At 40.0% G+C, this 27,708-nt stretch overlaps 1 protein-coding gene across 1 annotated transcript; it reads right to left on the bottom strand.

The window, feature by feature from the left end:
* Window positions 1-617: 617 nt before the first annotated feature.
* On the bottom strand, window positions 618-26,895 carry LOC140556338 (corticotropin-releasing factor receptor 1-like). The gene is made up of 14 exons (XM_072680129.1): window positions 26,524-26,895; window positions 21,919-22,009; window positions 18,916-18,960; window positions 18,674-18,793; window positions 13,124-13,209; window positions 12,753-12,859; window positions 8,966-9,086; window positions 8,220-8,373; window positions 7,418-7,478; window positions 5,606-5,678; window positions 5,399-5,484; window positions 4,744-4,879; window positions 4,556-4,597; window positions 618-3,494 (listed from the first exon to the last, which is right to left on the bottom strand). Exons 1-14 carry the CDS (start codon window positions 26,542-26,544, stop codon window positions 3,354-3,356), a joined length of 1,284 nt encoding a protein of 427 aa, XP_072536230.1. The 5' UTR covers window positions 26,545-26,895; the 3' UTR covers window positions 618-3,353.
* Window positions 26,896-27,708: the final 813 nt, after the last annotated feature.

The raw sequence follows: 27,708 nt of genomic DNA, 5'->3' as shown, positions 1-27,708 counted from the left end.
TTTGGAATCCACGAGAAGTGACTGCAAATAACTAATAATTTATAATTAGTTGAACAAATACACTTGACAACAAAAGTTTGGTAACCCCTGTTCAAATCACATGTTCTATTCTGTTTTATTTTTGATTTTTTGTTTTTGTTTACATTTTGTCTAGCAATTTTTACATATTGGGAAATGTAATTTTACATTGAAAATGTGCCATAAACGTTTTACAATTTTATGTTAAGCCAATAAACAGAAATGGTGCAGTAAATTGTGCTTTAGTATCTCTGTAGAGGATATGCTCTTATTTTAGAAAATCAACAACACATGTAATTTGATCAGGGATATCCAATCATTTGCATACAACTGTATTTACAAGGTAAATACAAGAGAAAATACTACAAGTTCTACAACTGCTGACTCTATGAACGTCTATGAAGACACCTCATGGGACATGGGATTTTCCATCACTGGTTTCACTAAAGTACCAAAAAAGATACCAGGCAACAAGGCACTGTAAACAGTTATCTGCCCATCTGTGTCGGATGGTATGCTCCAGAAAATCCAGCTCCCAGCAGGAAATACCCATCTGAACACCCACTTGGCCAGTGTGCACAGATGCACTCCCCCTGGTAAATACAAGGTTTTAGTTAGAACAGGGACCAGCATAACCCGAAAGAAGGGCAGCTGTACCAAATTACCCAACTGAATGAGCTTTATGAAGAGTGACCTAATTTGATGTGGCATGGCTTTCAAATACATCCTGGGCTCATATGTAGAAATGTTTTTCTTTTAATAGATGGACTGTACATTTGCAAAAAATTGAAGCCTCTCTTGAATTGATGTCAAAGAGAAAAGAAGCGACAGACAAATCCCACTGGTAAAACTGTGATGGATTAGTTGTTGGCTGTTTCCCATCTTTCCAATACTGGGATCTGATCGATAGATGGATGGATGGATGTTACCACTTCTTATTAATTCATGCTTCTACATTCCTTTCATATTCTGATTAGCTTGCTGCTACTTTTTTAACATTTCTTTGCTTTCTCACTTTCCTATTTATGTCTACCCTTCTTATATTCTAGATTGTTATTATTATTATTATTATTATTTTATTCATTCAGTTTATTGCTCTTTGGGTGTAACTGGGACCTTGAGATCTCAATTTCATTCCACACCACATGTACCACATGTGATGCAAATGACAATAAAGTCTCCTTGAATCCTTAATTGGATAGATAGACAGACAGACAGATAGATAGACAGATAGATTGATAGATAAAAATATATACAGTGGTGCTTGAAAGTTTGTGAACCACTCTTTAGTAGAACGGCTTGTATGCTTAGGGTCATTGTCTTGCTGCATGACCCAAGCTCTGTGCAACATTTTCCTTTCGAATCTGCTGGTATAATTCAGAATTCATTGTTCCATCAATGATGGAAAGCTGTCCTGGCCCAGATTCAGCAAAATAGATCTGATCCAGGATACGTCCACCACCATGTTTCACAGACGGGATAACGTTTTTATGCTGGAATGTAGTGTATTCATATTATATATGTAGTGTATTCCTTTCTCCAAATATAACATGTCTCATCCATCCACAAAACATTGTTTCAACAGCCTTCTTGTCCATGTGATCTGTAGCAAACTGTAGACAGGCAGTTCTAGATGTTGGAGAGCAGCAGCTTTTTCCTTGCAATCCTGTCATGAACACCATTGTTGTTCAGCGTTCTCCTGACAGTGGGCATGTGAACATCAACATCAGCCAATGTAAGAAAAGTCTTTAGTTGCTAAAAGGGTACCTTGAGTTCCTTTGTGACAACGTGGACTATTACACACTTTGCTCATGGCATGAGCTTTGTTGGTTGATCCACTCAAAGGGATAATAAGGGTCTTGAATTTGCTCCATTTGTACACAACCTGTCTGACTGTGGATTGGTGGATTTCCAGAATTCCTTAGGGTTGCTTCTGTACGCTTTTATAGCCTGATGAGCATCAACATCCTCAGGTCCTCAGAAATCTCCCATGTTCGTGCCATGATACACTTCCACAAACCTGTGTTGTGAAGATCAGACTTTGATAGATCCCTGTTCTTTGGATAAAACAACCACCTTTCAGTCATTCCATTGACTGAAAACACTTAACTCTAAGTTCACCTTCAAATAATCTGCAAATACTAAACATACGTTTGGCACACAGATATGTAGGATTGGACCATTTTCCTCCTACTTTTAGGACTAGTGTGAAAATCTGAGTAAGATTTAGGCCACATTTAGGCAGAAATATAGTAAATTCTATAAACTTTCAAGCACAAATGTCTTGAGCAATATGATGCTTTTCACTGGACAGCAGCGATATACAGTCATTTGACCAGCAGCACCCTCTGAATGAATTGATAGATACTATGAGGTAATAGAACTCTCCAATGATAATTACCATGCAGCAGGAGATCTTCCCCTCTTTGTGTGCTGAAACCCCAAACCTCAAACCTGAGATTAATTATTATTCATTACTTTTACTTTATTTGTCTTTCTGTTTTGAAATTTACCTTATGATCTTTGTAAACATCTTTTATGCTGTTTTTTATTTCCTTTTAATGGCCTTTGTGGATAAAATGTGCTATATTACTTGTGTTGTTGCCTAAAAAAGAGCAATTTCTATAGGACTGATTCAGTTGTTCTGCACTGATGAAAAAAGTGTCTACTCAGGAACTACTGTGTGTTGAAATGAAGGAGAGAAAAGGGAAAAACAAGATGCATACTTTAAAGCAGCAGTGCATGTGGTTTCTTTAGGCCAGGTCATAATTTATTCTACTCTTATCTCCTGAATCTGATTTAAAGTGCAGCCCCTGGAGGACTCTCTCACTTTCTCTCTCTGTATCTCTCTCTCTCGCTCACACACACACACACATACACACACATACACTCAAAAAATACAGTAAAATTCAAGAAATACCAAGTAAGACCTTCTTGGTATTTTGGTTCAAATTATGTCAAACCATGAATTCCAACTCCAGTATTGCACAGGAGGATAGTTCTGTCTTTGACTGGACATGAAATGGAATACACTCCATCAGGACTGTCCATTGTACGAGCGGCCAGCTCTTTCGACCAGCCGCCTGGTCTCCTTCATTCCAACCGTCTTTGCTTGTTACATTTGAAACAGCTCTGTCCTCGGGAACTTCCGTTTGGACGTTCAGAACTGATGAGGTATGCTCTGTGGAAAAGCCTGCTGCAAGAGTTCCCACCTCAGTCTTTGTTGGCATTTGCTGCTACTTTAAACAAAGCTGGCGCTTTACGGTTCTATTTCTTTCTCAGGCATGAATGACTCTCCCTCTCCGCCTCTCCAGCAGCCTCGCGTTCTCCGTCTCTCAGACAGAGGTGGACTGTTTGATGCTGTGGAAGCTCAGGCGTGAGGGTGAGGTGGGGATGGACATCGCCCTGGCGACTCGCGTGCGAATAGAATGTTTATCCTGCCAGCGGTGCCAGCGCTTCCGTACTGCCGAGCGTACCTGGATAGACACAGAGACAGACACCCATCACCCACATGCACACCATACGAACACCATCTTCCATCTTCCAAGTAACGGTGCAGTTTATGCTCACAGTCAGCTGGAGATGGTTGCAGTTTGTTATTGTTGCACAATAGTACTATAGACAGCTGAGGATATACAGAGGTGTCAAGTAATGAAGTACAAATACTTCATTCCTTGCTTGCAATAACTGCATCAAGCTAATGTCTCACTGACATCACCAAACTGATGCATTCTTCGTTTGTGGTACGTTTCCAGGTCTTTACCACAACCGTATGCTGCTGTGAAACGCTGCTTAATTGGGTTAAAGTCTGTCGTCTAAAATAAACTTCCATATTTTCCCCTTATGAAGTCCTTTGTGGTGGGACGTGTGTTTTAGGTCATTGTCATGCTGCATGATGAAGTTCACTGGACATACTCGGTAATTTTAGCATATTATGACCACCCCTGGTTTGAAATGAACTCGGCCTGGCCACGTGAGAGGGTCTGCTGCACATATAAATAAGCGAGCACACCAGTCATTTGAAGCAGAGATGGGCAAAGTACTCGAATGGACTGATGACCATAGTGGTGGTGCCACATGCGCCTTTAGTTCCAGTAGTTTAGTTTGGGCGAATGGTACAGATTAATCAACGCACCACTGTGCACCAGCTAACCCCTATAATGAGCACCTTCTGTCACCTAATACAGTCCAAGCCATGGCATCTCGCTATAGTATCATCATCCGAGCCATGGGTGGTTATGTGATATGACTGTGTATTTCTCACAGTCAAAAGAACCATGAAAGCCCAAGCCATGACCATACGTCCACCATGTTTGGCTGATAAGCTCGTATGTGTTGGATCATTGTATGTGTTTTGCATCACTTTGTTAAACGTAAACTGTCAGATAATTCTTTAAGCAGAGTAAACATGTCCTAATAGCACCCTAGGCTACAATAAGTGACTGCTGCGAAACAAAAGAATGTAGTGCCATAAAACAATAACCAATGTGGTGGTTGTGGTGTGTGTGTGTGTATATATGTGGAGGCCTGGATTTACCTCACTGTTCAGGAAACAGTAGAACACAGATACAAAGAAGCCCTGAGGAAGTGTGGGAAAAAAAATAAATGATCACAAACCAATGCCAAAGTAATTCATTTATCTGAGTTGCAGCTCAGCTTCTACCTGTGTCAACAAACGCCAATATCTTAGTTCTCCATTTTCTAGTGCAGGCAAAGAAGGCCTACCTGAAAGGACTGAAGGAAGGAATTGAAGTAGATAAAGACGATTTGGGAGATCTCGTCCTCTCCTGGGTTTACAAAGAACAGCATGTAGGTAATGCCCAGCAGAGGCAGCAGCACTAGGGTGGCCTTCACTGCCTTCCTAAAGGGTTGCAGATGGAAAAAGAAGGAGCAGAAGATTGATAGAAGAGAGACACACTACAGTGCAAGCTATAGAATCAGTGTTCGGAAACTGGAATCAAACCATTTGGTCACAGATGAATGTAGAAATCACTGTAATATGGAAGTCAAGCGCAGCTTTCCATGTTTCAAATGATATACTAGCTGTATACTAGCTGTAACAATGCCCATCCCTAGCGGCTCTGCCAGGGATTTTGCATGTCATGAAATTATATCACTGGGTCCCACAACTCTAACAATTCTGCCAAAATACTAAGTTAATACTGAGTAATACAGTGGCAAAAATTTCAAAATTAAGATGAAATCTGTAATGAGAATTAAACAAAAAGTCATTTTTTAAAAAATAAATGAATACAGTATTCTATTTATCATTTACTATCTTTTAAAACATTGGTGCTGAGGATTGTGATAAAAATATTGCATAATTTATACAGAGCAATGTTTGTGTATGTTTGTTCTGATTGTGTGCTTGGGTGTCTACCTGTACTGAATGGTTTCTGAGGTGGTGGAGGCTCTTAGTTTGGTCATGAGGATCCTCACAATGTTGAAGAGGAAGATGAAATTGATCTGCAGGACATTTATAACATCTTGCAGCACACATTGTATGTAGCGCACATGCAGACGTTTCAGTCTGACTAGAATTTAAATGAATTCAGATGTTTAAAGTGGCGAATCATTATTTTCCTACCATAAGCACCAGGATCATGGGTCCCTGGTAGATGTAGTCTGTGTACACACCTGCTCTCTTCCCAAACCAACATCTGATAAAAATAAAGAATGAAACAAATAAGACATTTTTGGTAATTTAAAGCAAGCTTCCAGTGTATAACTGTAGACAGGTAACCAGTTTTCAAGAGAAAATATTTCCAGAAACCTTTCTGGACTTTCTGGAAATGACCAGCTTCAGGAAATATGCTATATTACATAATACAGAGTGGATGAAACCTTAAGCAATACAGATTAGTCAGATTTTAACTTCAGTTCAAACTCCTGCTCTGATTTCATTGCCTTCTCAAACTGATGTTTCTATTAACCATATTTTCACATTCTTATTCCAAAGTCATGTCCCTGATAATTCACAGCTAATGTGATTTCCCCAGCTATGGATAGTGGCTCAGTTCCTCCAGACTGTCTGAACTGTTAGCATGTTACGCAAGCACAGCTGATGTATTTTTTTTATTTCAGGCTTACGCCCTGAATTCCTAAACCCCTGTTCCATTATTTCCACCTCATTTTATTTATGTCCACCATAAATAACTGAATAAATAAGGCTTAATTTCCCTGTTTCTCATTTTCTCATTTTTCTTCATTTCTCCTGTTTCTCAAAGGAGCTGTTCTTTTAGGGAACAACAAGCCGTATTTTATGAACTATTTTTTTTTTTACTGCTGACACCAAGGCCACAATACAATTAAAATGGGTTGAGACAGACTATTCATTTTAAGGTACTATAATGCAGTTATTTGGTTTTCTACTGGTTGATTTAATATATTAACTCGATGTCTAAGAAGAAAATGCAATTATAAAACTTTTCTTGTTGTTGGAACTTTAATGCGATGAAACAGGATCTTAACACTTATAGCATATCTGTGTTTGTTTTTTTTATTAGTTGCTACAAGCAGGATTTTTAATTATATAATATAACTCATGGTTTTTGTAATAATCAGCAAATTAAGAATAACAGTTCTGGTGCACCTAGGTAAGAATACGAAGGAGTTCAGTAATAATTTCAGTAATATCACTGAATTCAGTAATCTACTGAGGGAATGGCTCAATTGTTGTTCATAGGAGTCCTGTACCGTTGGTAAAAAGATTTGTGTACTATGTATTTAATAAAAAGAATAAGCTAGGATCCTTAGTTGTTGCTACCTAAAGATGATATTTCTGCTGTGTGGACTTCAGTGGGAAAGTGCATTTTGTAGTGTTTTCCTGTTTTAGCACTTCCAGTTTACCTCAAAAAGTGTAACAGCACTCAAAAAAATGAGCAGGGACGTAGTTGTCCGCAGCCAAGGTTGAGAAACTGTGCTTTAGGTAATGGCCTAAGCTATAAAATGGAAGTACACAATACGCCACACTTGTTACTTGCATGTGTTGCTAAAGGAAGCAAAACAGTCTATAATTCAAGACCTGTCTTTAAGAACATCTCTATTGCTGTTTTATTACTGATGGAATCTTTTTATTCTACAAAGCCATTAAAGGCAACTATTAATATCACAGAAATAACTGTATTCGAGCTGTAAAAGAATATTAACCCTGCACTTGGAACACAGATGGATTAAGCCAAATCATTATCAGAAATCATACATCTTACATTTAGGACTAAAAGTATAAATATATATAAAATAATAAAAAAAATTTTAAAAAAGTTTCAGGCTTTTCCATAAAACCTTAAAGAAATTGGTGTTTTGGAAATTAACATAAAGCACTAATTAAGAAACTGATTAACTGTCAAATTTGTTAACAAAAAAAAAAAAATACACAAAAATTGTGATGCAGACTTACTTCTCATTGTCATAGTAAAGCTTTCCGAAGGCCCAGGCTACAATAATTGGGAAAGGAATACCTGAAAACACAACAGCACATTACTAAGATACATTTATTTTTCTTTTTTTTAATTAATTACTTTTCAGTGTTATTGATCAGCTTCAGTGGAATATTGAAAATCATTTCATAGGACTAAGCTGAATCTCACCTCCAGCTTCTCAACTGAAAACTATTTTATCATTTATCATTTCACCAAAATGAAACCACTTAAAGCTCTAAAGTTTGCTGCTCTGTAGGTTGAGAAAAGGTGTTTTGTAAATGTGAATGCATAGTTTTAGTGCAAACATCTGGAAAAGAGAGAAACATGTATCATAACATACCTATTCTACTTTGTGAACTTTGTGAACTGCCAATCAATCATGCAGCCCAGTGTAATTTAAATTACAGTTTTTCTTTAGAATTGATTTCTTCTTATCCATTTGACCACATTTTCTTCCACTTGTAATTGGGAAGGCCAATAACCCAATCCCTGTTAATGTGAACCCCCTATCACTAGCAATGCCCTCAACACTAGAAGGGTGAAGACCTCTTTTTATGGAAAAAAAAAGGGAGGATGACGTAGCTCCCCAACTAAAAGATGCCTGTGCTGACCACAATCACACTAGGAGTGATTAGGGGAGGAAATGCAATCCACCCACCCCTTTGTGATCATTCTCTTGTCTTATCCATCCAATAATGTTTCCACAAACAGCTCTTTCTGTTGTAAGCTACAACCAAGCTAGAGGACTGTACCGTCTCCCAAGTATTTGCAGTGACTTACACCATCCGATACAGATGAACATCCATTTTTTGAGCCTGTCGGTGGAGTATGTGAGTACGATGGCTGTGTGCAGGTAGCAGCCCTCCCCGAACATCCAGAAAAAATTAGCCATGTGGAAATAATTATACAGGGTTGTCACCAAACGGCACCATGGCTTAGAGGGAAAGATTAAGGCAGAGACAAAAAGAGAGAGAGAGAGAGAGAGAGCGAGAGAGAGAGAGAGAGAGAAAAGCAAACATATGAGGTTGAAAAATGGGATGCTGATACAAGTTGGACAGATTGAGGTTAAGGTTATTTCTGCTTGCAGGAAATAAACCATGGAAAGCCTGATTTTTTTGAATGACAACTAAATGAAAATAGGCCTGGAGGAGTTTAAGAATAATAATAAGGGTTAACATAAAGGGGCCGTCTGCAAAAACTGTACTGCATGAAAAACTATGGATACTAAGCACAAATTATCTGCAGTGATGAGGAATGCCATGTACCGACATCAGATACACGGCATACCTCATGTATACGGATATTTAATAGGTGTGGTCAGACCCCAGGTGCGACCCATTTTCGCATGTGAACCATCTGGATAAAGTGATGTGTTTATCCTGCAAATTTGCTCAGCTTAAGTAAATAAAGCAAGCGATTGAGTTAAAAGAAGTGTTTAAATGTGAATGGAAAGCTAAAAGTGAGACTTCAGTAGAGGAGTACTGCTCAGTTTCATTCAGGTCAATTTACAAATCACAGCAACTCACCACGTTGCTCTCATGCACAGTGGGGCTCATGGTGAGCTGAACGATGAACCATGTCGCGTTCCTTAAGATGAAGGCAGAAATGAGATTCCAGTGGATGATGTTCCTTAGACAGCGAATGCTCCTATGAAGGGAAAGAAAGGGAGGGGAAATGATCGATGGATATTTCCATTTCATTTATAGATACAAGTATGTGTGTTGGAGAGCTGAATGATGAACGTTAATGCTGAAAGTGTCCAAACATCGCTAACGCTATTCTGACTGGGTGAATATGCTGATAGGTTTAAAATATGGAGCTATCTAGTACTTCTAACTTTAGAGTCCCCTCCACTTTAACACACTCACAAGAAAGGCAATGCTGAGCTCTTCCTGAAACTCGCAGGCACACAACGTTTCTTCCATATTTCAAAAATAGCTGTTGGGGCAAGCCACAGTGCTAAAAATACAGCTAATCTGACATGCAGTATTAGGTGATCACCTTGGATGTGGTGCCCTGGGGGTGCTTGTCACTGCAAAACTTATTCATATTTCATATTTATTTATTATTGATGCGCCTCAGGATTGCTGCAGTCTCAGGCCATCCTTTGGCGTTTGGAATAACTCAGTCACTGGGCCACTCGCTCACTTAGGGGTCACTGCTGCCATGCTGACAGTGCAGTCAACCGTCCCTTTTCTTTTTCTCTGCACTTCTCTTAACCAGATATGCTCCAATATCAGTGCTTTGAGCTGATGCTGATATCCATCCCATCATTTTTCTGTACGGACAGAAGTGTTGGAACAGCTACACATTACAACTACAGGAGCTTTGATAACACCCCATTCTTAAGCATAGAATTGCCACTCTCTGTAGCTCTAACAGCAGGTATAGAGCTGTAAGCAGAGAGTTGGAGATTTTTATGCACTATGTGCCTCCATGCTCTGTGACCCTGCTCTGTAACTTCGTATGGTCGGACACTTCCACTTTTCAATAATACCACTCACAGCTGATGGCGGAACATCTAGAAGGGAAGAAATTCCATCAAATGACCCATTACAGCACCACACTGGAATTCAGTGAGCTCATTAGAACCACATATTCTTTCAGTGTTGTTTGTAAAGGCATACTGCAGGAATAGGTACTTGATTTTTAACACCTGTAGCCAGGGGACTGACTGAAACACCTGAATTTAATGACGACCAATACCTTTGACCTTTGTCTTCTGCTGATGCTGATACATAAACATTTAGAAAATGAAAAAATGCAGACTACATCCACCTGGATAAACATTCCACTTCCCTGTATGTGTTTCTGTATTGTTAAAAAGCAGTAAACTAAAAGAAATGCAGATATTTTAGCATAGTAACCCAGAATCACATACGTATTCTGCTGTTCTGGAGTTCAGGAAATCATCAAATATGGGACTGAAATATTGGTAAAATATTAACAACTGTATAAGCTTCATGTTATTTATAAGCAAACTGCTTCATGCTGACAATATTGTGATATCACTGTTCATCCCTAACAGAGACACATCATCTGAATTCATAGACAGAAAATCAAGCTATGCTATGCTACTATACATGGCTCCTGTAAGCCATCGCAGTGACATACAATTTACCAATCAGAGGAGAGCCCATCATTCTATAAAAAAGGACAAACAAGGCAAAATAATACGGACAGCAATTTTTAACTAACTAAAGTTGTATACTTGCTATTTACATGTGAAGAAAGTAATAAGGTAAATCATTACAGCAGACACCAAACAAGCAAAATATTCAGATATAATTATAGTGTAAAGAAACTATACACACTGGATATCAAGAACAGAGTGTTTCAGCACGTAATACAGGAGATTCAACTTTCACATACAAATTAAGGCCAGCAAACCACATTGAGAGCCAAATAGCAGGTTTCCAAGATTCCTTCAAGAGAGCAGCGACAATAAATTTACCAAAGGCAAAACAGACAATCAGACAGTCAATGTTTATGATTTCACCATTTGAAACATACTGGACAAAGAGGCTATCGAATGGCGCAGCCATCTAAGCTTTGGCCCTCTCATTAGGAGACTGCAGGTTAGATGCAGAGTGTTGCCACAGCCATCTGTGGTTAGGAGTCCCAGAGAACGTAGTTGGCCCTGCTCTCTCTGGATGGCTGGGATAATGTACCTTGTCCCCCATAAACAGAATTGGACAGCCTAGCAGTTCCCTTTTAAATGCGTTAGAGGAATATGCTAGCCTTCGCCCTCCCAAAGCTGATGGCTTCACAAAATGAAAATGAAATACTGGAAATGTGGCTACAGCAAAAATAGTTCTACATGCTTAAAAGGTTCATTAACAGTGGTTGGTTGGTGCAGCGGATAACACCACTTGCCACCTGCCAGTGAGTTACTAAACCATGTGGGAGACTGGGGTTCAATACCCAGAGTGGGTGACACTGCTGCACTACACCAATAAGAGTCCTTGGGCAAGACTCCTAACACTATGTTGGCCCATCCTCTGTAAAATGAGTAACCTTGTAAGTCGCTCTGGATAAGAGCATCAGCTAAACGAAAAAAAAAACCAAAAAACACATGTAAATGGATTAGTAGTCAGTGGTTCTTCATAAAATCACCATGAATGCCTAAACTGTTCTTTGCCTGGATAAATGGGTCTTTAAACACAAGGGAAAACTATGGCTCCTTAAAGAACCTATACAAATGGTTCTACACAGGAATTAGTTCCAGTGTTGCTATGAGTCAGAGAACACTTTCAGCACTTCATTTTTGCTTAGAGTATAATTAGAGTGGTCTTCAGCAGAATATATGGTACCTTTGTTCAACTAACCACCACATTACCTTATATTGAGAGCTCCTCAGTTTACCTCAGTAACCCTGCAACCTAGCTTTGTTTGACAGCACACAGGAGGGTGAGTTTCTGGTAAGCTATGATTTTATTCATTTATTCACCCCGGAATTTCTGCTTCTGTCAGTCCCACGTGTCAGTCTCTCAGCACTCTTACTAATCCGATTAAACTTTGCTTGGGCGAAACATGGGTTAGGATGGCAGCAGTTGTCAGGACGCTTAATGTTCACTTGGCAAACACGAAAAGGCCACTAATGTAGGGCTTGCCCTGGGCCCTTGAGAGTCCCGGATACAACATAGGAATCTGAGGTCAATAAAAGCTATAAAACGCATCATTTCTGCTGCTCGGAGAGATTGAGACAGCTGCTCTTAAATTAGGGCCCAAAAACAGCCAGGCTTTAACGCCCGCAGAATTCTTAAAAAAGCAATAAGGATTAAATCACTTATGACGAAGAAAAGCGTTCGGGGCTATAAAGTATTACTCAACATTAATGACATAAGAAACACACTGTGCCTGGAGACACAAAAAATAACAGGCGACTAACACACGCACACACACATACACAAACACGCCCCTGCTGAGTGAGCATACTGTAGCAGTAGGGGGTTTGAGTATGACTTGTTATTGTTGTTTTCAGTACTGGGTGATGCTGGAGAGTAGAGTGGCCTAGTTTAACTGTTCAAAACCACCCTGGGAGCCAGATGGAGGTTTCTAGACCAGAAAACAGCAGGGAAACATTTGCTAACAAAAAGATAATAAAAAAATAAATAATCTCTCATCCTGGTACCAAACGAGTTATTGTGTGGGTATGAAACCTTGCTGACCTAGAAATGCAAATGTGAGGAACAGACCATGCAATGTTACAACCCATATGCTACATTTCTGAACGGAGCTTTCTGACATTGTTAAGGTAATAAATACTAATGATATCTTTAGTTAGATCTTTAGTTGCCTCATTGAGCTTACCGGAGTCGTAAGAAGAGTGTGAAGGCAATGAGAAGAGTGAACAGAGACAAACAGTGACCCATGTAGTTCATGATCACAGCTATCCGATAATGCAGCTTGCTCTTCCTCTGTAACACATACACATAAACACATGCACAATGAAAACTCATTACTGAAGTAAAGATTTTGAACATTACAGTCCTCAAAAACCCCTTAAAACTCTTTTGATTGGAAAAACCTTTAGATGTCGGACCCCATAAATACAGGTAAGCAAAACTACAGAGGTGGCCAGGGAACATGTAATGCATTATCCCTCTGAAATCCCAGTGCTTTGTGTCTGTGGATATTTTTTAGTACATGTGTAGTACATGTCTGTGTAATAATGTATTTACCTGTACATTGAGAATAGCTTTGCACTGAGAATAGTTGCCTTTGGAGGCCCAGGTCCCGTTGGCCAGGCACTTTCTGAAGATTTTATCTAAACAAAAACAAAAACCAAGGGGATGTTAGAAGAATGTCAGATTACCTGAAAGCTTTAGACTCATCAGATCAGATCACTGTCTTGCCGGTTGATGAACTTTCTCAGATCACACTGAAGCTGAAGAAGGTTCTCTTGTTTACCTTGTTTTTACCCTGTTTTTGTGGTTCTTTAGCATTTTTCACAGCATGATTCAAGTTTGGGTCTCATCTGAGTAACGGCCTTTGTCTTGTGGCAGCTCTACTCCACTTTCAGCCACTCTGCACTGTAGCCCTGGGATGCAAAAAATGTTTAACTAGGAGGCCTTTTTAATGTTTGTAGCACCAGAACCTGCCCAAGGTTTTTGCTGGTAGAAACTTTATACACCTCTTTAGAGAGCTGGAATGCTCTTAATGGCAAGGATTTCAAGGAGGGAAGAAGTACGGAAAGGGGATGTGGGAATGCCTTCATCAGTACACTGTGCCGATGGTGTGATGGTATTTTCCCTTTCCTAATTTATGCATGTACATGGCTTCCCTGGGCTGCTGCTGGTATTCATTCTCAAACCACAAATCACGTTCACAGTTCTCTGAGAGTTCTCACAGGCTCTGAAAATGTTACTAAAAATTACCATAAGAGATGTCACATTTGTAACAGTTCAAATGCTAATACCCACAAATGAGCACCTATAAACAGCAGAAATACGGTAGGTACTTAAAAAAATAGGTAGGTACGTATTTCTTATAAACTGGCAGCTCAGAGCGATTCCAGCTCACAAAGACATACTGCAAAACAGCCCAGAGCTATAGCGTCCGATTACTAAAGAAATGATGAGCTCCCCAAGAGACTGTCATTATGCACTTACATGCAAAACCCCTTTATTTATTTAAAGGTAGTCCTAAAGTATTATGTTACTGTTCCCTCTGATGTACATATTTTCTACCTGAGAGGCTTCATCAACTTGCTGTTTTAATGAGCGACAACAAAGCCTTTTTTTACGCAGCGTGCAGCTTTGCTGTAGTTATTGTACCAGTTTTGTAATCCAGCAGTCAGGATTCCAGATGCTAAAGCAGACGTTTGCCTGCCAGAGCGGTACTATTCTGAGCAGATCCCGCTTTGATTGACAGGCTCCGGCCTGGCAGAGACGCTAGCTGTCCTGGAGAACGTCCAGAGAATGAGACACTCTGTTCTGCACTCCACCTTTCTACCTGTGGCAAAGCAATGCTGCACGTAACCCCAAACGGAACTTGTGCCAGGGGCACTGTAGTGGGTCAGCCATTCCCCATCCTCCGTAAGTGTTTGGCTGCCTTTGTGTGCAATTGGCTTAATTGTTCCTAACTGGCTGGACGAGCAAAGGCCAAATCGAATGAAAGACATAAATTAGACCGACTTTGTGAAGGGACAATGTTTTCATTGGTTCTCTCTAGGTTTTGTACATTTTGGTCGGCCTATTGTGAATAAATGTGTTACAGGCTAATTCGATTATAAAGAAGTGTGTGTGCATTTGTGTGTTTGTGTATGCAAAATTAAAATTGGGCTAAATGGCAGAATGCCAGAGAATGAAATACTGGCCCTGCAGAGCTAAAAAGCTGAAAGCTACTATTATGACGGCACAGAAACCACACCTTCCACAAAGATGAACCGGCCCTGAGATACTAGAATTACATTAAAATAATATTCTAATAATCTTTGTCTGTTCCCGTGTGCAATGTCTACAGTTCCTACAGTGACACTGCAATTTCCTTAAGGATCAATAAAGTTCTTATCTCAGCTTATTAAAGCTTATTAAAAGCTCCTTTTTAATAAGCATTTTAATGCACATGTTGTGTGTTTGTCTCGTATACTGAAGGTCTATTTAAAAGCTATTTAAATACAGTAAAATACAAGTATTCAGTGTAAATGGTTAAAACATAAGAACACAAGGGTGAATGTGTGAACCCAGCAGTTAATGTTAGCATGTTAGCATTTCCGTCCGCCAAATTATAGTCCATTAACCAGCAGCTTGTTGCTATGTCACAGCAACGGAATCCACTCACTCACTGAATAGCCTGCAGGTAATTCTCCGGACCAAGAAACTGAAGAAAGACAGTGTTTGTGAAAACTGTTAGAAAGCTTCTCAACCAATCAGCTCGCGTGGCCTAACCCTGTTGCATTAACTTCAATAAAGTATAAATCTCCCAATTCAATGCTTAAGTATAGTAGCAAAGTATAATTACGTTCATAAAAAAGAAAAAAAACCTAATATATGAACTTGGCCATATTGGCCTTGCTTTCTCTAGGGTGGGTAGATGCCGCTATCCCCCCACATTACTCTAGTGCAGCGCTGGCCGTCACTGGCGTCTGCTAGCTGGTGGGTCAGAGTCGGGTATAAGCCGCTTTGGTTGTCTGGTGACATTGCAAGTGTCGGAGTGTTGGTCTCACCCTCACTGTTACGTGTGATTGGGGGGGTGTACGTACAGGTTGGGTAATTGGTGATCTAAATTGGGAGAAAACGGGTAAAATAAATGTATAAAAATAAATAAATAAACAAATGTGCACTCATTACCTGGATTGGGTGTTTGTTTATTGTACTTCCCAGCAAGTGATTATGTGATTCTAAGAGCAGGAACTGGATCTCTTCCTAGTTCAGTTTTATCCGGACACCAACAAAGTTAGTGCCCTATTTGTGAGGCCGGCTGTTGGCAGTGTCACAATGAGCATCAATACAACCCAGACTAAATTTAGCACTTAACCCTCATTAAAACTCTCAGTAGGCCATTAAGCTATGCTAAGTACAACGATGCAATAACAAATCGTTCAACTGAAATAATGTTTGCAGTTTGGGCTAGAAATACACAATGAAACTTTTCACAGTTCAGTTTTGATCAGGGCTGTAAGAGAACGTTAGAAAGGAGCTTGCGCTGAACTGTGCCATTTGGAGTGGACACACAACTTGAAAAGGGGCCATGACCAGTCACTGAGTAGATTTGGGTTTGTGATGAGTGGTTTTTAAGTGTGTGAGTGAGGGTGTGAAAGATAGCAACTCTATTCTGTTCCTGATTTTAATATTTGCTGTGTACCTGTGTGTGTGTGTGTGTGTAGGTATGTGAATGATGAGAGACTGTGAGACTGATGGATTGTAAAGCTAAATAAAGAGGTGGTAAATACTTCTGTACCCCATCATCCACAAACACATACGTATACACACACTCACACACACACACACACACACACAAACATACACATGCACACATATGCACTCCTACTCATGTTCACATGACATTTAGGCCAACAATGTACTGAATGCTGATCTAATTGCACTAAGAATAAGACACGTTGTCCTTGATCATTTTTTCCTTATTTGATTCAATGCTGGAAATTAGAAAGCCAGAACCTGGGGGACATTTTACTTTGCTGTTCCACTGTACAGAATATATATATATATAATGCTCTAAACTGAGCTCATGGCTTGATTCGATTCACAATACTGGGTTCACTATTCAATACCAAAATTCTAAAAAGAGAAAAATTATGTATATGATGTAATGTTGTATAATCTAATAATGAGATGAACACTGGGAGGAGGGAGCAATAAATGGACATGTTGGAGCATTAAACTTCTGTTAATTGGTGCTGATTGTTTAGTGGAAAAAAAAATATATATATATATATATATTTTTTTTTTTCTATATATATTTTCTATATATAAATATATAAATATATATATATATATATATATATATATATAGATAGATAGATAGATAGATAGATAGATGCTTGTTCTTCACAATGCAAAATGCATATTGTCTCATTTCTGCATTGCAATATCACACTATTTTAATGTATTGTTACACCCCAAATGCCTACCGTCTTTATAATATTATTTATATTAATATCTAAACTTCTAAACATTTCTAAATCCTAAGAGTTCTTACTTTAAACTCAATCCTAAAGCCTAAACCCAACCCTATCACTGGTTCTAATACAATCTAATAGCTTCTAATAAACACTTACTGAAGCTTTTACTGCTAATAGAAACTATTTATACAGAGTTCTTTACAGATTGTTGCTGTCAAGCATGTCATGCTATCATGTCTCCAAGATCAGAACTTTACAGGTGAGGAAAAAAACCCTTTGGAGCACTTTATATTGGTTCATTCATCATTATTCCTTTTTTTAACGCCGACAGTGGGAGGGTGAAGGCCGGCACACCCCTCACACCCCTCACAAACCACACATGCAAGCTAGCACCTCTTTTTCCAAACTGCTGTCTATGCAACATCACTGAGCAACCAACGCACTTGGAGGAAAGCACAGTGTACCCAGCTCTGATGCATCGTCCAGCAGACTCCAGTGCCAGCCAGCACTACACTGGAGTGATGTGGGGAGAATGTGCCATCTACCCGCCCTGGAGAGAGTAAGGCCAATCCTCTGGTCACAGTGACAGTGCCCTATTCTGCTGGACCATTTGGGGCCCTTCATCATGAACTTTTGACATAATGTTAATTAGTTAAATCTGAGCTCAATTCTATTTCTTTATTTCTTTATTTCATGACTGTATCCATTCGTTATTTCTTCATCTCATTTGTTGTGTTATAGTCAACTAGAGGAGGATGCTTTTCTCTTTTGAGCCTCCTTTTGAGTTCTACTCAAAATTTCTTCCTCCCCCTTTTCTTCCTGGCTTGCACACTTGGGGCTTATCTCTGTAAAGCTACTGTTGTTAACAGCGTTATACAAATAAACCTGACTTCACTTAACTCTATTGACAACCAATGAAATTTCACCACACAGCGATTTGTTCGATTTGAGCATCTCTAGATTAGCCAAATACAGATTCAACAAAGTAAAGCGTGAGTCTGGCTGGATGCAATCAATAACAGTCAGCTGTCAGTACTTGAAGATGGGGCAATAATAAGCAGTAATGCAGCCAGATGGGAACGAGGTGGAGGGGTTTTCGGGGGCGATTTTTCACTGGGAGGCATTAGACATGTCAGGCGGGCTCTGAATTCAGAGACAACGAGAGGTAAAGAAACAAAGAAAGATATAAATAGAGGGAGAGAGACAAATGCCAGATGATTGTGGGATGGCTCTCAGTCTGGTGTTTGTTTCTGTTTCTGTGTGTGTGTGTGTGTGTGTGTGGTGTGTCTAAAACACATGAAAAGCTAGGGGGGAAATGTCAGAGGGCCAGCGGAAAGGTTCAATAGCAGGTCATGTTGTCATGTTAAAGGTCATGGTAAAAAATACCACAGTGACTGAGACATCAAAACAGAGTCAACATTAAAGTCACTAATAATAAAGTATTAATATGAAATATTGGTGTCAGGGTGGACCGCACGTTTTTTTTCACCTTAATGCTTTGTTTGAGTTTAGCTTTGTTCTCTTCTCATTTCCCCCAGAGTGGTTGAAGCATGTGCATGTCCACAGTGGCCACAGTAAAAGTCTGGAACTGGAGTACTTTATTAAAACCTTTCTGCCTCAGCATTAAAGAGCAAAATCAGTTGCTTACTGGTTGTGTTGTATCGCACTCCATAGAGGAGCTCAGGACAGGGACGTGACACCGTTTCCCCCGCCATACTGCGAGGCCAGCATGTACCAATGCCGTCGATGGATGTTCTACAAAATACACCTGATACACGCACACGCTCAGACAAGTCAAGTACACAAGCATTAAGGGATTATGTATACACTATCATGAAAGGAAACAGATGGGCAGAGAGAACAGCTATAAAATTTGACCATGACACTCACCTGAGCTATTGCTGTCTGACTGATTAGATAGGTCCACAGAGTACACTGCAAACACACAGAGAGAGAGAGAGAGAGATAATGGCAGAATGGATGCAAGCAAGACAGAAAACAATTGTTAAAAAGCAACAACTGTGATATAATGCCTGATCTAAGATCTATTTTGTACCGAGGTGTCAAATAACGAAGCACAAATTCAAAGAAATTTTGGTTATCTATACTTTACTGCAGTAATTATTTTTCAGTACAGACTTTTTACTTCTACTCCTTACATTTTCAGGCAATTATCTGTACTTTCTACTCCTTACATTTTAAAAATAGCTTCGTTTTTCCTATTTTATTTTGGTTTGTTTTCATTCCGGCTTGTCATCGTCCAAAAATAAATAAATAAATAAAAACCTATCCAGATAAACTGAAAGTATGAATTCGATTGTGGTTGGATGGGAAGTATAAACATACACCATTCTGACGCTCTATTGGTTTGTAAGCGATCCATCGTCACACTCCAGCAAGCACACAGCAGACGTATGTAGCCTAGTATGAAGATGTCTGTGGCAGAGAGTCAAGAGAACTGGAGTGAAACGTCCCGACTAAGCTCCACATTTACAGTTCAATAAAGATTATTGATCACATGCCTCTGAAGTTTGACTTTTTGCATCATTACAATACTTATAGGCAACTACTCATCATATTTTCTGCTCCATGAAACACATCTTAATGCCTAGTAGTGCACACAGATGCTCATTTAATATACTTGATATTACTAAAATGCTTTCATTTTTAATGGGCAGATATGCAGCTGAAACAGGCAGCCAAGTACATCCCAAAATGTTCCAACATGAACATTTTAATAGAACATTATAGTCATTATGGCTTTTAGAAATGTGTTTTTGGGGAGGTGGGGTAGTGCACTTTAATCCCCTGTGGCGCGGCCTAAGCTTTTGGCATTTGTTTTCCTTACATTAATACTCTTATACTTTAAGTAGTTTTGAAACCAGTACTTTTACACTTTTACTGGAGTAAAAAGCTTAAGTTGATACTTCAACTTCTACAGAAATCTTTTTAATCCCTAGTAACTACAGGTATTCTACCTGAGTAATGAATGTGAATACTTTTGACACCTTTGATTTTGTATATATTAATATTCTACCTCATTTATAGAACTCATGAAACTAATTCTTTTATCAAGGGCCATTTTGTGAGCTCTCTTCATCCATAATTTAGAATTAAACAGCTTGTTTTTGCTACTGTGTGCCTTTAAGACATAAATGACCACCGTTCTGATTGACTGCCTTGTATTGAGCCTTGAGCAGTTGGGGTGGTAGCACTATTTACGATGCCAAGATTTGTAAGCAAAGCTAAATTGCAATAGGCTGAATAAGAGGATATTCAGTTGTAATACAGCCTTTGCAGCTATTAAATCATAAAATACAACATTCATATCTTGCAAATCTCTATGCACAGTTTTTAGGTACGTCCCTCCTCCTTTAAAGACTGAAACGGGGAGGCAAACTCGGTGCTGCTTCTAGGTGGATGCGTGAAGCCGAAGCCCCCCTGCTGGAGGTGTGAAAAGTGTAGGAGACGGGGAGGCAGAGGGTGCAAAGTTCTTCAATGTGGTGATGGAGTGAGACTGAGGGTTATACACGGCTGAATGGGAGGAGTTTGGGGCGTGGGTCACCTCGCAAAATGAAGTTATGTCATAACTGCTTACAGAGCAAGGACTTACTTAGAAACACCCCCTATGGCAAATTAATTTGCAGCTTGCAGTTGGAGATATTATTTGGTCATTTTTGAACACATAGCTTTTTTAAGCTCTATCCACACACTTTCTAAGGCTTCAGTTTGTGTCTGTTCAGGTAGTTCAGGCATATTTTTTGGTTCGTTACCCCGTGCTTGAATCCAGCCTCTTTTCAGCATCAGCCTTTGATTGTTGAAAGATGGATTGAAATTTGCGTTCAGGATTTGCTGTTATTTTGGTGGAATCCATTTTTCCTACCAGCAATACAATATTGCCAGTGCTACTGGCAGCAACAGAACCCTAAAGTATGGTGGATCCACACCCATGCTTCACAGTGGTCAAGGTGTTCTTTACATGAAATGTAGTTGTTGATTCTATCTCTAGATGTTCTGCAGCATACTTTGAATGCTGTGTTTTGTGGTGAGGTTTCACGAAAGGTTTCTTAAGACATGATGATTATGTTTGTAGCGCTTCTGCACAGTGTGTGTGTGTGTGGGGGGGGGATTTTACCTCTACAGCTCCCCTGAGCTACTTCTTAATAACAGGCTGCACCGTAGAAACCGATAGCTGAAAAAGGCTATAATTGGTATAAAAAAAAGTTGTCATGTTATGATATGCAGAGTAACTATGCATTATGATTTGCTTAAATTAAAAAATGTAGTTAAATAGAAATACAGAGGCAATGTTTACCTCCTCTTGATTAAAAAGAATGTTGAAATCTGTAATCTGTAAGGGGTGCATAAACCTCTGCACTCTGTGTTAATGTGTTAGTTGCTGGGGTATCACAAAAACAGTGAATTCACAGCCAGAGGCCCAATCTTACACCGTGCACAAGGCGTGTTGCGATGCTCATAGCTGTCTTACACCCCGCCAACACCCCGTCTATTTTCACGTCTTCTGCCTGCCTCGTTTAAACAGCAACGGTGCTTTTGAATATGAATATGAATATGAGTAAGTTATTGAAGTCAGGACTATCAGACAATAGCTGCATTTCCTGCAACAAGCTTGTTCGTACTGAGTGAGCGTATCCCACCCAGCTCCAGACTGTTTGGCCCCCTCCAGCAGGAGATCTAAATTTAACTGACAATGACTGACAGGTCTCAAGGGTTTTGGTGCAACCACAATCATCTACAGTAAATTAGTCAAGACAGTATGGACAACTGTGTGGTGCGCGAGGACCTAGCTTCATACAATAATAAAGAAATTTGGAACGAAGAACACCCACACCCACACCCACACACACACACACACACATACTTGTAACATACTTGTGCGGTTTCCGGTAGCCAGCATGAGAATTGCATCACAGGTGAGATCAGCGGACACCCTCATGACCAACAAACACAAGATAGGCAGTACCTGAGGATCGGAATGAAAAAGACAAACACATCAACAACAATCTGGAGGCTCAGGTACTGACTATTGCTGTCTATCAGAGAGAGCAGCATTCAGTTGTTCTGCTGTTCACTAGAAACTTGGCACAGCACAACCTGGCTCAAATAACAATGATATAACCAGTCCTGTTTTGACCTAAAAGCACTGAATTTATAGAAAATGCAGAATTCAAGACAACATGTTCCAGACTGTCTTGACTATGTTTATATTGTCCCAAACCTTTACCTTTAATGCAGGATAATGCTACAATTGGTACTCCCTACAGTCGGGAAGTGTAATTCGTTTTATACACGCATTTCTGGACAAGCTGAGAGATGAAAGTGAAAGAAGCACCCAGAGGACAAAAAAAAAACATAATCTCCTTAATCTCTGTAGTTTCTCCAAGACAACAATGAGATCAGATAGAAAACCAAAGGAGACTTCAGCTCCTCTGCTCCTGCTGCTCAAATGTGTCTCCTGAGATAAAGACCCCAGTTATCTCAATAAAGTCTCACACTACAATACTTTAATAACACTCGTTTCCCAAGCACAGGATACAAATGTCTTAGTCTTTTTAGTTCTGATACTGTAAATAACTCTTTCATTTGGAAAATTGTTATTCATCGTAATAGATGCACAGCTAACAAATATATATATATTCTGCAGTATCCTTGTTTATATATCTCTCACTGGAAGCTCAGGTAACCAAACTGAAGCGCTCTTATTTTGGACACATTATTAGAAGAACAGGTTCACTGGGAAAAAAAGTGTTTTAAACAGTTGACGGCAAAAAAGCAAGAGGATGACCAGCAACAAAAAGAAAGGCTATAAACAGAGGAATTATGAATGAACTATTAATAAACCTGAAGATACAAATAGAGGACGGAAGAAGTTTTGGAGAAACCGTGTTCCCTATTACAGGTCAGTGGAGCATCACAGTAATTTTGAAGCTGCTATGTTTAGGTTGAATGCTACATAATGTTGCTTTAAAGCCACATTACGCTAGAATTGGTACTTTCATGCTGCTGGGCTCTCCCTACGGGTGGGAAGCGCAATTCTCACCTTGAGCCACCCCTGTAGAAGGACACGCTTACATGCATTTTTGGACAAGCTGAGAGATACAAAATCGTCACTGAAAGCAGGAAAAGCATCCTGTGGTTTCTGGCTAGCAGATGTCAGCTGATGGATCTGCCTTGTATGGGACTTGTTGTTTCAGCTCATCCAACAAATGCTCAAATGGATTAAGATCTGGGGAATTTGGAGGCTAAGGCAACACCCTGAACCTTGAACGGTAAAGGATGCACATGTACCCGACCGTCTTTGTAATGTAAATATATATATATATATATATATATATATATAGAGAGAGAGAGAGAGTTTCAATGAATTTGGTCAGTGGTCCTTGCATGAGCTCATTAATATGCATCATTCATGTTGATTCTGATTGGCTGGTAATGAGGTCACTGAGGTGTAAAACTCTAAATAAACTGCCAGTCTGATGTGGTACAAGTGCAATTTTAGCCTTAAAGTGATTGAGATCTGAATTTTTTCAGAGCTGTAACAACACACAAACCTGATCTCTGCTAACGTGACCCTAGATCAGATCGTATTTTTATTTACTGCAGACTGCGAACATTTCTTCAAGTACCATGATGTTATGTTTTTACCACACTGCCCACCCTCACATCAGTGTTTTTCCGGTGGAGTCCAGATCCCTAAACGGTGCTTTCTGCACAACATTACCAGTGCCTCAGGCCAAAATAAAACATTGATGTTGCATGATGGGTTTTGTGATTCCGACGTGGCGGTCTCATCCCAAGGATTTGGCCATTAACTGAGTGTCTGCAAAACCCCATTATTCCCATCTAGCTAATCTCAGATTAGTGAGGCCCACATGCTAAAGCCTGGTTCTAAAACGGGCTCCTAATCCTTCCTAATCCGAAAGGCAGTCACAAAACTTTTAAAGGAAAGAAAACTTCCTGCAACGTTATCCATTTTTCTTTTTAATCCTAATTCAGGTTCTCTGCACTGCAAGCTAAACTGGACGAGAGCCACAGTCAACACTTCACCATGATCTATATCAGTTGACTAATTGTCCTACGTCTACACAAGTAATGACAGGTTTAATAGAAGTACCTAATTCATCACACTGGTGTGCATTGGGAATGCTACACACGCTTCAAATTCATGAATTGATGGTGTAAAAAGTCTCTGCTGTCATGTTGTGTCACTTATTGCCTGTAATTCACTGATTCACAACTGAATTATCTGCAACTTATCTGTATTAGACCCAGCCAAGTTAATAATGAATCAGATTCAGCAGGCTGTAGTGAAGTGAACACACTGTCCTGTGACATGCCCCTCCTACCTAATTCAGTCTGTCCTATAAACTCCATCTCTACCTTATTTGCAACCCTCCACCATCATCTCGTCTTCTCCTTTTTGACCCTGTCTTCTATCCTTCCTGGCTCCACTTATCAGAGAGGGCACTGGCTTCCTACCTCAAAGCAGAAGTCCCCTCCCTGAGTTCACCCCCCCCCCCCATCATGTGCATGGTCAGATTCGTGCAATTCATGGGGAATAGCGGATATCGACATCAGTCCACAGTTCCTACGATGGTGCATCCCTAAGCATCACACTCAGGTTTGTTCATGGTGTTGTAACTGCTGTAACATGAACTTGAACTTTTGCAGGTTTCTATTAGGGTTGCTTAATTGTGGTTGGTGTGACGCAATGGATAATGCCAGTACCTGCCACGGAGCTACCACACCATGTGGGAAACTGGGGCAAGACTCCTAAAACTACACTGGCGTAACCTTGTAAGTCACTCTGGATAGTTGTGATAGATGTAATATGGGATAAAATGCCATATTTGAATGATGGCGCAATCATACTCCCGCATGAGATATGAACTTCTATGATCAGTCTCCTGGAGAGGGATGGGATTAGTCCTGAGCTATAGTTTGGCCTCAGTGCAGAATGTCCTTGTAGATTGCTGTCTAGTCCTGGATGAAGCTTTCCTACATTATTTGGATCACTATTAGCTTGATCATGTGGATGTCCTGATTCATCAAAAACCAACAGCATGTCTAAGTCTAAGATTGGTCAGGATGATCAATGTTGTTTTTGTATATTACATACTTCTGCAGATGGCACTTTTTGGGCAGATGTGGCATGAAAATGAACAGCAAACAGCAAAAAGAAATCAGTGTTAAAATGAGCTCATGTCTCAACACTGATCCAACAGGGATTGCTCAGTGGAATTTATTATAAATCCTATTATTTTGAAACTTAGTCATGGGATTTCACCAAATCTCCTGGAGCTAGTATGTTTCAAACGAGGAGGTGACATTGTCCATTGCTGGAGTTAACAGGATAGGTTCTACAGAATTCAGTCCTTTAGAGTGTGTTATATCAGGGATGCACCGATCCGATACCGTTACGGATACATAAACCTTATACCCGACACGAATCCGACACCATTGTTGAATAAACCAAATACTTCACCATGTGGGACAGACTTAAGGCATCAGGACTGGCTGAAATTCGAAGTCTGTCCTTCCTTCTGGGTTCTCCGTATATGACAGACCAGCTGTTCGCAGTAGAGCAGGCTGCTGAAGGCCATGTGTGTGGATTTTAGCTGTTTTTCCGAGCTGGATTACTCACTGGTAGTTGATGACAGGTCGACGTCAGGCTTGACGCTGGCTATGACATGTGTGTGATGTCTGTAGGTTACTCCGATCCTGAGGTATGAGATCTAGAATATCAGCGGTGCGGGAATCGGGTTCAGCGAATGGATCGGCCCTGTGGATCGGCCTAATGATCCGATTCCCTGATCCAGCTCATTTTGTTAGTATGGGGACCGATATCTGATTCTAGTATCGGATCGGTGCATCCCTGTGTTATATAGAGTGAACCGTTTACAGTGGTGGTGATGATGGACACCAGAGCTTGCAATCTACACAAATCTGGCCATTTTATTTACTATCCCAAACCACCTACGTGTGGGTGTAATTTATATATATATAAATATATAATGCTGATGATGGTAGATTAGTAGAAAATCTGCAAAAATACATGTTCCTTGCAAAACTATGTTGGCTTACAATGCCATGCATGGATCCCTTTAACCCAATTTAGCCTAAAAGCTAGACAGGGCATTAGATTAGTGGATTCAGCACCACTTTCAGAAGTATTCCACATTATTAATTTCTGTGAACTATTCTTTTCTTTTTTTTTTACATCATCTCTTTCCATTATTGCTATTCTAGTTTCCCCTCACATTTAGTCCCTGATTCCCTCATTGCATTCAGTTGTGCTGCTTCAGCACCTGGGCTTCAGAGAGCTTTGCTGTGAACCCCCACATCTCACATCTCTGGAGCTCCAGCTTTTATTAGATAGTTGACAAAAGGAGAAGCACAGCACCTGACAGACTCTAGCTTTGATACTAAGAGATGCTGGAGGCAATAGGACGTCCTCCTGTGGGATAATCTACCCACCTTTACCAGGCAGAGACGCATTTTCTCTTCTCAGTTCTCAGCACGAAGGCTCGTCCATCAGTCCGGCTGTTCTTTCAGTTTGGCCAAGCTCGGTCCACGCCAGTCTCCATCAGCGCAGGTCACAATGTCTACCGTAGAAACTCCATCTTCATCTTCAGGAAACGTCTGGCAAATGTGAGGAGAGTTACAGTGTCATTTTTTACTGTAGCTACTTCCCACGGTCGTTTCACTCATGTCACGCCGGACCACAGACGCACTGGGACTGATAATCCAACAGAATTACGCTGGTGGAAAACAATCTCAGAGAGCGAGGAGAAAACGACGACGAACATCCAAAACTCTTCCCGCGAGTGGAGGAAAAGTAGTTTAACGCTCCTGGTCGCGTCCGTTGTAGAGAAATGCCTGTATTACCCGTCTCCTTCTTCATGAGCTGGCTAGCTTATCGAAGTTTGTCACTAAACGAATTATGAGTCCGCTGCTATTCGAGCCGCTCCGTTGCTAAGCCAACGCTGGTGCTGTCAATCACAGCTGGATTCTGGATTTTAATTGGCCCCCAGTTGAGCTTCGAACATTGACGTTGACGTGAACGCACGGAGATTTTTTTTAACCCACCTGGTTTCCGAAAAGTCCCGCCTCCTGCACTCTTATTGGATAGGAGGGCAGCGAGTTCTGTGGAAGGATTGGTTACAACTTCCGTCAATAGAGCCGACTCTTTGAAGTTGAGGCCATTTCTGGAGCAGGAGGCAGGGCTTTTATTCGGAATACGGGTGGGAAATATTTGGCTGCATTTTTAATCTCTGTCGTTGAGATTTTTTTTTTATTAAAAATAAATTAATAGGCAATAAAAATATTAATAAAATAACAATAATAATAATGATGATATTACTCTTTAATTTTCGTGGCGTTTTTCAATCTTCTTAATCTGATGACAGTTAATGAATCAATAATAATAATAATAATAATAATAATAACAGTATTACTGTTACTTAAATTATGCAAATGTATGAATGGAAGTGTGTGTGTGTGTGTGTGTATACATTTGTTTTGGTTGACTAATGCATTGTGCATTCCACAATACTGGGGTTGCCGTCTGGAAGAATGTAGCCATACTACATATGGTGGAATGTGTTGTAATAAACCCTTCACCTACACACACACACACACACACACACACACACACACACA

This window comes from Salminus brasiliensis, chromosome 5 (assembly GCF_030463535.1).
Source record: "Salminus brasiliensis chromosome 5, fSalBra1.hap2, whole genome shotgun sequence".
NCBI classification, from domain to species: Eukaryota; Metazoa; Chordata; class Actinopteri; order Characiformes; family Bryconidae; genus Salminus; species Salminus brasiliensis.
This window is presented reverse-complemented; position numbering and strand designations above follow the sequence as displayed.

Bases quoted from the DNA above. Each gene is read 5' to 3' on its own strand.
- LOC140556338 (XM_072680129.1), bottom strand. From the start codon at position 26,544: ATGCGTCTCTGCCTGGTAAAG. The intron at 8,374-8,965 runs GTGAGTTGCTGT...TTTCCCTCTAAG, and splicing joins CTGTGCATGAGAGCAACGTG to CCATGGTGCCGTTTGGTGAC. The intron at 7,479-8,219 runs GTAAGTCACTGC...TTGTGTTTTCAG, and splicing joins GTTCATCTGTATCGGATGGT to GTATTCCTTTCCCAATTATT.